The 13,736-nt window shown below is 37.0% G+C and overlaps 1 protein-coding gene across 6 annotated transcripts in view; it reads left to right on the top strand.

Moving 5' to 3' along the window:
* The window catches only part of st18 (ST18 C2H2C-type zinc finger transcription factor), a 41,251-nt gene extending 28,167 nt beyond the window's left edge, over window positions 1–13,084 (top strand). For 5 of the 6 annotated variants that reach the window (XM_051405744.1, XM_051405780.1, XM_051405789.1 and 2 more), the window contains 16 exons: window positions 351–485; window positions 1,331–1,421; window positions 1,518–1,610; window positions 2,167–2,375; window positions 2,701–2,900; window positions 4,823–5,068; window positions 6,478–6,587; window positions 7,181–7,243; window positions 7,573–7,641; window positions 7,942–8,004; window positions 8,393–8,473; window positions 9,819–10,040; window positions 10,203–10,291; window positions 10,412–10,515; window positions 10,629–10,775; window positions 10,908–13,084. In XM_051405744.1, the coding sequence (XP_051261704.1) occupies window positions 351–485; window positions 1,331–1,421; window positions 1,518–1,610; window positions 2,167–2,375; window positions 2,701–2,900; window positions 4,823–5,068; window positions 6,478–6,587; window positions 7,181–7,243; window positions 7,573–7,641; window positions 7,942–8,004; window positions 8,393–8,473; window positions 9,819–10,040; window positions 10,203–10,291; window positions 10,412–10,515; window positions 10,629–10,775; window positions 10,908–11,048 (2,063 nt within the window). In that variant the 3' untranslated portion in view covers window positions 11,049–13,084. The remainder of the gene's footprint in view (window positions 1–350; window positions 486–1,330; window positions 1,422–1,517; window positions 1,611–2,166; window positions 2,376–2,700; window positions 2,901–4,822; window positions 5,069–6,477; window positions 6,588–7,180; window positions 7,244–7,572; window positions 7,642–7,941; window positions 8,005–8,392; window positions 8,474–9,818; window positions 10,041–10,202; window positions 10,292–10,411; window positions 10,516–10,628; window positions 10,776–10,907) is intronic. The other variant, XM_051405751.1, reaches the window with a different exon arrangement.
* Window positions 13,085–13,736: the final 652 nt, after the last annotated feature.

The raw sequence follows: 13,736 nt of genomic DNA, 5'->3' as shown, positions 1-13,736 counted from the left end.
TACCTCTCATGTTTCCCTCTGATTCTTCAAATGACTGCAGCTAAATGTGTAATCCTAGATGTAATCTTTCGATGGATGGGCATTAAGAAGTGAATGCTCTGTGTTGAACTGCAGCCTTAACTAAAATGACAGATTAATAGATGCGTTTGTGAAAAAAATTGTCTAGCTTTGCATGATATTTCAATCTGTTGAACTATATATCATGCAGAAAAGTACAAAGTGCATTATATGTATGTTTGACTTATTTACAATCTACATTTCTTAATAGAAGAATATGAACACAGTTTAGGCAGCAGTACAGTGCTTGTATTATATTTATTCATTGTGAAATCTTGTTTTACTGTCCACAGATTCACCACGTACAGATAAAAAGGATATAAAGTGTCCAACTCCTGGCTGTGATGGCACTGGTCATGTGACTGGCCTGTACCCACATCACAGGAGTTTGTCTGGGTGCCCTCATAAAGTCCGAGTTCCTCCAGAGAGTAAGTCACACACAGTTCTGTCTATACATGCTGTATAATGGATGATTTATACTTATAAAAACTGCCAGTTTTAGGATTTATAATCAGTCACAGTAATTTAAATCCTCTTAGCACGGACCCAAACACATAAAGACCTGCTTATACATTTAGTCCAATTCAAAGATGTGCATGAAACTTTTCAAATAAATTTAAAGGATTTTCTCTCTCTCTCTCTTTCTCGTAATGTGTTGTAATGTGTGAATATTGAATTCTTTTTTTTCCCCTCACACTGGCGATTGTTAAGTCATTTCAATATAACTCAACAAACATTCAACATTAAACAGTAATGTTACAAAAGGAACAGAAAAAGTAATTAACTTTTTCAAAAAAGCGCGTGCTCTTAGACTGGAGGCAGTATTTGCAAATCAAAGGGCTAGCTAACACAGCATTCAAAAATAAATAGACAACTCCAACAAACTAATTGGAGAATATGTACAGAGAAGAAGTTTCTAAGGATACAGAGCAAACCTTTAACGACGCATTTGTTTTGAAGAATATAATCAGTTGTCTTGTTACGGTCCTCTTTGCACTAAGCTATTTACATTTCAGCCACATTACAGCATTCCTCACAATGAGAAAGCCTTTTTTCTCCTGTTTCTGTCTCTGTAGGATCTTTGCTATAGGCACTAATGTACCAACCAGACACATAAAACATAATTTAATGGATGAAAATGTATTTGTTTTATTTCCAAAATGCTCGCTATATATGTATTTACCATTGTATAATCTTTAAGCTTGATTATGTCTTACATGTTGAATTACATCGGACATGTTTCTCTTTCTGAGCTTATCTCCTCTCCCCTCAGTCCTGGCCATGCATGAGAACGTCCTCAAGTGCCCTACACCCGGGTGCACAGGAAGAGGCCATGTCAACAGCAACCGTAGCACCCACCGGAGGTACGTCCACAAGAGAAAGCCATTAGAAAATCTGCACCTTGTTCATAGATGAGTTACAGTATTAGGCTAATGTGTTTGATTTCCTCCTCAAACCAGTCTCTCAGGCTGCCCCATCGCTGCTGCAGTGAAGGTCTCTAAACCTCAGGACGAGAGCCTGAAATGCAGACAAACACCTGACCGCTCGCCAAGGTATCGTGCCAGATAACGTTGAGCAACTTCACCGCTATGAATGTGGTCACACGTGCAGGAAAATAACACAAGCACCCAGACATCATATTCAGCTGTGTAGTGGTTGTAAAAGTTCTAAAAGCACAGCTGAGGTTATGCAAAAAAGTGATAAACACTATTATTGTTGAGGAGAGTGGATATTTTTATTCAATGATCCCAGCAGAATGCACAGTCTATTTCGAGCTTTCCAAGTAGACATAAGCAACGGTTGCTGGTCCTGTGAGTTCCTCTCTATTAGAGATGATAAAAGAGCAGAACTCTTTGTTCCCTGTGGATATATCATGGGCAGGATGCCCACTCCTACTATATTAATTAGTCTGGCAACCTGGCTGTGGATCTACAACACACATCAGATCCCAGACTCTATGTGTACAAAAGCACTGACTGGCATCCCTGAATGGTTTAAAACAATGTCTATACTTAACTGCTTAATATGAGCTTGTTGGGCACTTGTTATTTCACAAGTTTTGCACAATATAATAAAATCTTTTTCTTTGTTCAATTTGTCTCCTAATAGAGCCATCGGCTTGATAAAGAAGTTCGAGATGAACCAGTTGAACTACAGGCTCTCTCATCCAGTAGCAGCCTTGCAAACCAGCCTCACAAAAGACATGGACAAGTACAGCAGAATCCGCTTTGATTACGCCAGCTTTGATGCACAGGTCTTCGGCAAACAGCCTCTGATGGGGACCAACCAGGACCAGGAAATGCCACATTTCCCTGATTGTGAGTCTCATACATTTTATTTGACACACAAAAAAAGGTATTTGTAAGTTAACATGGTATTGAAGGTAAATACATTATTTTGTTTTAAGTATGGAACCTTTGTTTCGGCCACAGTATTAATATTAGTCCACAACAATCAGAGATTTACATGCAAATATCCAGTTTATCACCTTTTAAGTATTGCGTCTTTATTTTTGTATCAGTGGTTGTTGTCTAAAACCCACAAATATCAACTCCTATCTTGTTTTCCTTGTTTTCTTTGTCTTTAAGTTTGGGTAGGAACACCTGGAGTAACTAAATTATTCGCTAATTATTTGTCTTTCAGCACCTCAGCAGTATCCTGGCTTCCTTGGTGGTCCAGGTGGCCGCTTGCCCACCTCTGGTCAGCACAGCCCGCCGAGTCAATTCAAAAAAGAAGACGGTCTCCAAGCCGCAGCAGCGACCGCCGCCATCCTTAACCTCTCCACTCGCTACCGGAAGAACATGGAGGCCGTCGCCGGCCGGCCCTTGGCAACCTCCACAAAGGTAATCAAATTAGACCACTTGGAAAGGTATTTAATGTGGTCATTTTAAAGGAACTCTGATTTGTGTATAAAAAGGAAAGACATCAAAAGACAGAATTTGGCAAAGGGAGGTTGGCGCTCTGGTGGCAGAAAAACAAGGGAGGTTTCCACTCCATAAAGCTTTAATGTACACAAATGAAAATTTGTGTAATCACATCAAAAGAAGAAATACAATCAGCCGTCTTTCCCAATTACAACTACTTGCATATTTTTTTAATAAAACATGTGGTAGTGTATTTTGTTTCGACATCAGCTGGCATGTAAAAACCCTGAACTGTTGTCTGAAACTGCATCTTGCCCGCTGCAGATGGCAGAGGATATTTTGCTTAGTTATATGATCCAGCATAGGCTGTGTGTCTACACCAGATAGTCTTTAAAAGCATTTTAACGGATTAAGCCAATCAGCTAAAGGAGTTAACATCTGAAAAGTTTAATTCGCACAAAATCCAAAACTCTTCTTGGAAATGTGTGCGGATCCAAAATCTCTTTTGCTGTCTTTATCTCCAAGCATTGTGTTCTTCTTTTTCCAAACTCACTTAATGATTAATATTGATCACATTCTGTGGGTTACATACATGCACACTGTACTGTAGATGATTCAAGGTTTCCACACCTACACAGCACAGATCCTTGTCTCCCAGCTTGTTGAGCTGAGAATGTGGCCTTGTACCAGGTACCAGCCCACTGAATGAATAAAACAGTGTTAGCAAGTTAATCATCTGTTCTCATTTACAGCTTAGTTGTCTTGGAGAGACGTACAAAATAAAGAACAGCTTTCAGGTCTGAAAAAAAGGGGCCATTTTTAGAGTGTTATATGCTTTAACTTATCTGCATATGTATATTACACGTGGAAATATCACACGCCAAAAGCACCAAATAGCTGGCCTTTAAAGCGTGAATACAAGCTTGTTTTAGTCATTTAACATCGTGAGACACTTAAATAACATTATTAATTAATCAATAATAGCAAAAAGAAAATAACCTAAATTCTGAATTTTGGTTTTTAAGTTGCGGCCAAAAACAACATTAAAATCCAAATAAGTAACAAAAAGTCTTTACACTGGTGTTATTTTTTTTATTAGGTACACACATCATCAAATGGCTGGATAATTAAAGTGGACAGCCACATCCAGTGCTCATGTAAATTATCCCCTTTAATTAATTTGAAAAGCTCCCCTTTGTTACAAAAAATAATGATGTATAGGGTTTAATGAAACATATGCGTTGAATAATTGGTTTCATTTATGGAAAAGGATTTCAGCATTTAATGAGGTAAAACTTTTAATACCATAAAACAGCCATAAGTCATCATGCTATTGCGTTTCAGCACAGAAACGACAAACACATCTGTCAGCGGGGAAACTTATGCCACATTAAGCTTTTTAATTTTTGCTATAATAATGATGACCTAAAACCAGCAACCCCCCCAGCTGCCATCTTGGTTGTGTGTCCTAGAAAACAGATGACACAGCTGTCACTGAAAAACTACACACCAGTGATTATTTTTTTGTGTTCAGCAGAATTAACGCTGGCTTAGTTTGGTACTTTGTCTGGTGTGAGATAACCACTGTATGTATTATTTAAATACATTGTTTGTTTGCTCCGCATTTCAAGTCGTATTTCATGTTTACAGAGAAATGTTGTTGGGTTCCAGTTTACCATATCGCTGTTGTCATATTAATGAGACATCGTACTGTTTTATTTACATTCCTTTTACTGTAATTAGAAAATAGGTTTCTATTTTTATCCCCTGATTCATTTGTTTTCATATGTTAGCACGCACTACGATGATATGTAAGGCTCACTTTATTTATTGTGCCTTTCTACAACATGTTGTAACATGTATTAAATTGATTAAATTAATTAAACCTCTTTTTCCTTTAGGACATGCTCATAGAGGTGGATGAAAATGGCACCCTGGACTTGAGTATGAAGAAGTGTAAGGAAAATGTAAAAGCCCAGACAAAAACACCTTTGGACGACCCGGTGTCCCCTTCCGAGTCCACTATGGCCAAAGGCGGGAGTGTGCTCATCAGCCCCGCCTTCTACCAGCCGCTGTGTGAGAGAGACAGCTGGGAGAGCCCTGTCCCTGTCAACTTCAGCAAAGCACATGTTTTACAGGACACAGAGGTAAAGAAAAAAAACAGTCAGCCATCACTTTGGATATAATCTCAAAAATGTAGGATGAGGATGAAGGTCAAATGGTGTGCAGTCTCTGGTGTGTTATCATGTCGCCAAACAAAGACGTTTCAATTCTACAAATTGCAAATAAAACATCGAAATTGTATCATTGTAATAGACTAAAAGTAAAATACTAAGAGACAAGATGGAGATGATGGGGCTGGAGTCAGTCTCCCAAAACTCCCCTTTACATTTTTCTAAAATGTTTCAATCATTTAGATTTTTCATATTCTATTTATCCAGTTTAGCCGTGCAGATACATTTTCTACAAATTTCTTCTGAAATAAACACAACAGAACAAATTATAGAGCTCTATTACTTCTATTATATCTAGAATTGCTACCAGGTCAACGATTTCATTCAAGGAAACTTACTATTGATTTTTTTTAGGAATTTACTGACCTGAAAGAAAGTGTTCAATTCCCAACATTTTCACTTTTTAATGCCCCAACATGAATACGTGCTGTTTCAAGGCCCTCTTGTCACTGACAGGAATTGAACAAAAAAGTTTTATATATGTATTTATTTATTTCTTGGCCTAAAGTTTGTCATGTTTAGTCTAAAAATAAGAGTCAAATGTAGTGTAAAAATATGTAGTCAAATTCTTCAAATTCAGTCTAAAAATAATACTAATACTAATAATACTTGAAGTAGTTAAATGGAGTTTAAAATAAGCTGAAGTACTAGTTTTTCTCAACAATTGCCTAAAGTAGTAAAATTCAGTCTAAAAATAGTCATATGTTGTCTAAAAATACAATACAGCCTGTTTTATTTAAAATCCCCCCAGCTGATTGTTAAAATCCCCAGATTTCCACAATAACACACAGACTTCCTCCATGTAAGCTACATATTCCGCCAGCTTCTCCAGTCAGATCTTTAAATCTATAAAATACATTCAATATTTTTACAGGAGTGGTGCTAATCTGGTCTCCACATACCATTCTTGCCTGAATCAATCTTAATGTGGGCTTTAAAGGTTTTCTTTATTTCACAGGTGGTATTCATTTGTAGTTGATATTAAGAGTTTGGCCTGCTTTTAAATCATACAAACATCTGGTGGCTGCACAATCTTGTCTGTGAAAAAAAAAAAAAGGAAATCCATACTTGTACGTCATGGCTATACATCATAAATACTATGTGGATTAAGTGTGACTTTAAATGGATGTATGGTTTACTACAGTATAAGTATCCTTAAGCATAATCTCTTTGCCTTGCACTTTTACCCCCAAGGCTTGTGTTTTAAGAGTATTATACAGGGCTTTTTCATTAATTATTCACTTTTAGGTCATTGCAAATTGTGGTCAGGTTTGATACTTTGGACGGTTAGGGCAGTGTTTTTACTTTTTCTCTGTCCACAGGAGGATTATGATCATGTCTCCTTGGAGGACCAACACTATCAAGGAGATGGCAGCATGTTGAGTCCCAAAGCAAAGCTGCTATTACGAGATTCAAAGAAAGAGCTCTTGAGGTATGTTATGTGAAATAATATCTCAAGGCATCTTTATTCAGCCAGCTGTAATGTGAGCTTCCCTTTTAGTTGGCAAGATGATCAGCATTAACAATAAAAAGTGTAACGCCAAAACATACCTTTGTTTAAATAGGACAGTTTGATTTAAGTGAGTCAAACCACACTGAAACTCACTGTGTTACCTATCACTGTAACCGGTATGTCTGCAGGTTCATGTGGAGCAGAAATGTATCTATTTGAAAGTGAGTTTTCTCCCTGTATGTCCTGTACAAGCTTACAACTCTTGACTCTTGTAGTTAGAGTGCATGCTCTGCTGGGTCTCCTCTTAAAAATCACACCACGAGAAAAGTAGGACCCTTTAGTTTCCACAGCACAGCACCCCCCTAAGTGACATTCAGAGGCATTATTAAACTGAATGTTGAACAATATAATAATAATTTCTCTACTAAACTTCCCGCTGTACTAACTCTTTTTTTTTCTCTTTAATGCCCATTAAAAGGTTGTCAGTGTAAAAGAAAGATTCAGTTCAAGCTTGGTAAAGTCTGTGGGAAGTAGAGTAATCTGTGCATTAAATGCTTTGTGCTCTCCTGCAGCTGTCCGACCCCGGGCTGTGACGGCAGTGGCCATGTGACGGGGAATTATGCATCACATCGGAGGTATTGTAATTAATTATACTCTCATTAGCGCCAACTAGCAGATATATAGGCAAGGGAAACAGTGCTGGTTGTTATTATGTAATTATGTTATGATTATTACAGTTGAAAAACTTGTCACAGATAGCTTGTAGAGTTAGATTTTATGTCATATGTCTTTTTTTTTTTTAAACACGGTGACAAGAGAAAGCTTTTCTTGTGTAAAGGAAGTGGAATTGTGTTTTCAAATAATTTCCGTATAAATATGCATTGAGACATTGTATTAAGATTATTCAATTCAGCTGTGATCAAAGAGTGCATTAAAATGACTGTTAGCTCTTTATCCTCTCTAGTGTGTCTGGATGTCCCCTGGCTGACAAAACACTCAAATCACTGATGGCAGCCAACTCTCAGGAACTAAAGTATGTGTTTTGAAAACTGTTATTGCTGCTAAAGGATTTTTCACATTGAACTAGGCAGCTTGTTTTTGCCTCAGCTTGGGTCAAAGCTTCTTTTTTCCTTTGCTTTCTTTTCCTTTACTTTCCTTTTTTTTCATTTACTTTCCTTTCTACGGCACATTATGCATGATTTCTATGATTTTCATGTCCACATGAGTTGTGTGGTATTTGTACTACTTCCTGGCATATTAGCATGAATCCACCGCTCTGCTTGCAGTCTTTTGCTGTAAAAAGCACCTGGTCTCTGTGTCTCTCAACCTGCAGGTGCCCAACACCTGGTTGTGATGGATCTGGACACGTGACTGGGAACTATGCTTCGCACAGAAGGTAGCAGAGAAAAATCATCGCAACTGAGCATGAAATACATTTGTCAGATGCATGACATTCAAACAGATGGTGAAAGTCTCACTTTATGCTGCAAACATGCTGCACTTTTTGAATTCTTGTGTTTATTGATTTTTTTTTTTTTTTTTGGCTGCCTTGTCATTTATCTATGCATTTATTTATCATTTTAAAATCCATGGTATGCGCTAATGCAGAGTACAACTTCTTCAAGGATTAAACATGTATCTATTTAGATTTAGATTTGCTTAAACGTGTGCAATTGGTTTAACCACTATAAATCTCATAGATGCCTGTAACAATTTAACTTTTATTTTTTACTCTTCAATAGATTTCCTTCATGTTAACCCATATTGTCTCCAATCATTTGTAGCTTGTCAGGATGTCCACGTGCCAGAAAGGGAGGTTTGAAGCTCACACCAAACAAGGATGACAAAGATGAGCAAGAGCTTAAGTAAGAGATTTTTCTTTTTTATTTCTCATCCAATGCTGTCATGTTTTTTGTTTCAAAAATAAATCAAGAAAACATTGTGAAAATGTGTCATGCTTTTGTGCCTGGGGCATTATACCTGGAGGCCATTAAGTTAAACAAAGAAAATAATACTTCTCTTGTCGTAACATTAGTGAATTATTTTCTAAGGATTAGCAACGTGTTTTTGTGGGATTTTTTCAGGGTTTTGTGTTTTTCCTATTTTCTGAATGGAATATCTGGCTTGTTACTCTTCACTGAGTGCTTTCTTTATAATTATAGTATATTAAGAAAATGTTGAATTGCCCGCTCTGATGGCAGTGCACTCATTTGCAGCTTAATCATTGTCTGTGAAAGTGTTATTGGGAAAAAAAATAATGTAATTGATTTGCAGTTTAAATCCAAAGTCAGATATATGAGCCTTTGTTTACTTATACATCTGGACACAGATTTTTTCTTTTTAATTACTAATGCAAGGGCATGAGCTTAGGAATTAGACTGGAATAGATCTCATACACATTAAGAGAGAAAGGGAGAGAAAGGGGGAGGGTAGCAAATGTCCCTAGATTATTGTAAATAGTGGGCCATATGGCATGCCTCCATTGTCCGGGTGCCTTGCATCAAGCCACCTACCTGTGGTAGTTGTAAGTAATGGGACTGGTGTTGTTTTGTCCTCTAAGTGCTGCTGTGCTGTCGAGTAACAAAATGCTGAAACAGGCTTTTTGCAGCAGCACTCTACAGCATGTGTGCCATTTGTATCATCTCAGGTGACCTTTCACCTTTATCAATAAGGGAAAGGGTTAGCCACCTCCAAATTACATTCTTTCGCATGAGGGGATACATGACAATTATCTGTAATTCATGTCACTCCATTACTGACCTGCAGAAAACAGGCCTCAATTCCAACTGACAAACTCTTAATGATATTCAGCGCGAGTTGTGCTTATGTTTTCAACCACAAATATCAGCAACCTCCCAACGTATGCACTGAACAGAGCGTCCGTTCTACCTCAAGTTTTAGTGGATTAGTAACTTATAGTTAATGCGATTATTTCTAGTTTTGGCGACTTTATTTTTAATCAGCATTTGGCTGGATTAATCAACTTAATGGTTAACAAATCTTCCGGTCTAGTTATTGAAAGAGATGGGTTTTTTTAATGATGTGGTTGTTATTTTTTGAGCAGTTAAATGTCTTTCTTTTGCCTGTAGCATTGGAATATGTCATTAAATGCAAGTTAGTTACATTCTCCCTGTGTGAATCAGCAGCGTTTGCAGGTTTACAACATGCACAACTCTTTTTTTGTTTTTTTGTTTTTTGTTTCTCTGGTAGGTGTCCAGTAATTGGATGTGACGGACAGGGCCATATATCGGGAAAATACACATCCCATCGCAGTGCAGGCAGTTGTCCACTTGCTGCCAAAAGACAGAAGGAGTCGTCCATCAATGGGCTGCCCTTTGCCTGGAAGGCCAATAAACAGGAACTGCCCCATTGTCCCTTGCCTGGCTGCAATGGCCTTGGACATGCCAATAATGTGTTTGCCACTCACAGAAGGTGAGGTCGCCTGTTCTCCATTTTATCTCTAAACAATACTGCTGGTTGACCTGTTGCATTCTTCCAATAGCACCTTACTCTCATTCACAATCTCTATTGATGCTAAAGTTTGTCTGTTTTGTGATATTCTCCCACCTAAATATTTATGACCTGCTGAACTAGCTTGTCGGGTTGCCCACTGAACGCACAGAGTATCAAGAAAAAGCCCTCAGAAGAAGAGATGATGACTATCAAACTGAAAACCAGCAGTGGTAAGCTACTCTGACATGCTGTGTGATATGGAAATACTTAAGTATTTTTCAGTTACATGTATATTGGCATCAATATCTACAGTTGGGATGGGATAAATTAGATGATATGCTTCAACTCAGGTGTTGAAAACAAAGAAGACATTCAACATCTGGATCATGAAATTAAGGAACTGAATGAATCCAACATGAAAATAGAAGCAGATATGATGCAACTTCAAACCCAGGTAAATATCCACTCTGACAAGTTTATTTTACGCACTTGAAGCATTTTAAGGTTTGAGGCCTTTGCTCGCTTAATTTGACGAGTTTCTTTTTTTTTGTTTTTTGTACTCGAAAGCAGATATCGTCTATGGAATGTAACCTGAAGACAATTGAAGAGGAGAACAAGATGATTGAACAGCACAACGACAGCCTTCTGAAGGAGCTCGCCCGCCTTAGCCAAGCTCTCATTAACAGTCTAACTGACATTCAGCTGCCTCAAATGGTACAGTAAGCCTTGACCAGACTCCACTACAACTCATTATATCTAACCTGTCCTGGAAGAAATCTAATTTTCTATAAATTGTCATTTCTGCTGTGCTGTTTTCACTAATAGTCAAACATGTTTTTGTTGCAGGGACCCATCAGTGAGCATAATTTTGAAGCCTATGTGAACACATTAACTGATATGTACAACAACTCGGAGCATGAATACTCTCCAGAGTGCAAGGCCCTCTTGGATAATATCAAACAGGCTATTAAGGGCATCCATGTTTAAGCTGTAGAGCTACCAAGAGGTTTCTTTGACTTGGGATAATGGCACTAGATAGCTCTATTTTACTGAAGAGTGCTGGCTTGGCTGCATGTATAAGACAAGGCTTTTGGAAATGTGTTTGACATTTCCCGGTAAATACACTGCACTGAGAAAATTACCAGCCAGATTTGTAATGCTTTTATTGTTTCTGCATTCACTTGATATGTTTATCCTGGTGAGATTTTTACCCCTCTTGCACTTAATTATTTTGTATGGTTTGCTTGATTTCAATCTGTATGTGTTCATGTCATTCTTATATTATCGCTATTTATTATTATATTTGTTCATCAGTGTATTTATTTCCTTGATTTTTATTTATTTCTATAATTGTAAATGCTTAATATTTGAGAAATCTGTTTGACTTTCTGCACATTGTAAATTACATAGAAGCACATTCCAATTTCATGGCATACTTTCGCCATCTAGTGTTGAAAAACGTATATTATTATTAGACCATAAGTTGGATCTCCCTTCAAAGTAAAAACCTACCAAAACGACTAAGCATCGATATTTTTAAGCATTGCTTTTGCTTTGTTTATTGGAAACTGAATGTATGGTAAGACAAAGTGAACACAGAGATCAAAAAAATGCAATGCAACTGTACTGTACCTTTTTCTTCTTAACCAATAACAGCTGAATGCAACCAGGAAGTGACACTGAGCAAAAATGCAACATCATTCAGTGAACTGAATGTCAGATTCTGCTTTGCATAGCGTGCCACAAGAAGAGTGCAACAAAAATCAAAAATCCACTTTGTCAAGATGTCTTTTTTTTAAATATAGATATTAAACTGCCTTCTGTGCACACACTTTGGAGTGTGCATATAGTATGTGCCTAAATGTATATGAATCCATAAAAATATACGAGTACTATGTTTTGTGGTAGGACAGTATTATGTGGATGGTGTCTAATTTATTATACAGTACAATTATTTTCATAGGAGGAAACGTTCCTGATGACTGTTTAAATACCGTTGTCTCAGTAGCTGTAATCTCAGAGTCAGGTTTTGAAATATCACGACTGAGATTGAAGTCTGGTGTTTATTTTAACTTTTGCTAGCATGGAGAAGGGGAAAAAAGGAAGGAGTGAATTAAAAAAAAAGCAAACATCTCCTCCTGTTTTATCTTAAACTGCTTACAAGCCTTAACATTTCAACTAGTCTTACAGTTTGAATATTCTTGTAACGCTTGGGGCAGATTTGAATAGTAGCTATTTCAAAACCGAGCTGACTACCACTACAACTCATATTTCAGTTTCAATCATTAAATGCAAAAAAAAAAGGAAAAAAACAACAAAATGAAAACATAGACAAATGATAGTTGTTGGCTAATCAGTTGTTTGTTTGCATCAATTGCACTTTTGTATTTTGAATTATTTTGTATTTTTAGTTCACCACACTGCCCTTGACTTCAAAAAAAGGGGGAAATGGGACACTGTAGTCGTATCAACGTACTACACACGTCTCAATTTTAAGTTAATCCCAAGAGCAAAATGACACAGTAATTCATTTGAGCAATACATTTTTAATTTCTGCAAAGAAAAGTCAAAGACATGTAGCCTAGGACCTTTCGAAGAAACAAAAAATTTAACAGCAAAAGAGCCAAATTACAGAAAAATGAGACCCTATTTAATCCAAATACTTCTTAATCTTTTAAAAAATTTGAATCACATTCTTTAAACCTAACAATCCTTTATTTATAATTTATTATATTTAATTCCTATACCACACATTGTTTGCTCAGGAAGTTTTGTGAATAATATTTATTTTTTCCCTGTTAGTATTTGATGTTTTGTATTGTGAAATGCTTTTTTGTGGAACGATATTAGTATGATATGAAATTGTATTGTATTTTCTTTTCTTTTACATTAAAATGTAATGCTTTTTTCAGTTGAAGTAGTTTGTAAATTGAAACTTCCTATTACTTTTACTATTTCATAATAAACAGATATGCGCTGTGTTGTACAGTTTGTGTATGGTAGAAATAAACTTTTCAAATGGTTGTGTGGTTTCTCAGAGCTTCACTCGGTCAACCGTAAACCCAGTTACCCCACAAATATCAAGTAAGGTATCAAGTTCCCTTAGGCATTAGCATCACCTTGTGGTAAACTCAAGGTATTACATGTAGAGTAACAGGGAGTGGTCAACAGTAGTCAAGATGCTAAGAGCTGGGGTTAGAAATCAAAACAAATGGGTGTATTGGTGGCTTAAAGGTTTAAGGGCAGCAGCCTGTGTAATTGCAATGTGTTGGGTTCAAGTCCTGCCAGCGACCCTTGTTGCAGCTCTCTCTCAAAAAGAACTTGAAATAAATCACAACATAGTGCATAATACAACCTTCCTTTATATATTCAATTTAGGACTTAATCTGCTAATTATTTTCTGGATTATATGATTCATTATTTGGTTTACAAAATGTCAGAATATTCACTTAATCAAGAGATATAGTTTACTATCATATGAGACAAAGAAAGGAAGCAAACATTCACAACACTACCACAAACATTTCCGTCGCCTCACACAAGACGGCTGACTTCCTGTAATGTAATGTATATGCTGTGTGTGCAGACTGTGAGAGTGCCGGTGGCGGGGTGCAGATATATAAAGTACCGTGACAGCCACATACAGACTCCTGGGCTGAGACCTCAGCTAACCCT

The sequence above is a fragment of the Dicentrarchus labrax genome, unplaced genomic scaffold (assembly GCF_905237075.1).
Source record: "Dicentrarchus labrax unplaced genomic scaffold, dlabrax2021, whole genome shotgun sequence".
Taxonomy (NCBI): domain Eukaryota; kingdom Metazoa; phylum Chordata; class Actinopteri; family Moronidae; genus Dicentrarchus; species Dicentrarchus labrax.
This window is presented reverse-complemented; position numbering and strand designations above follow the sequence as displayed.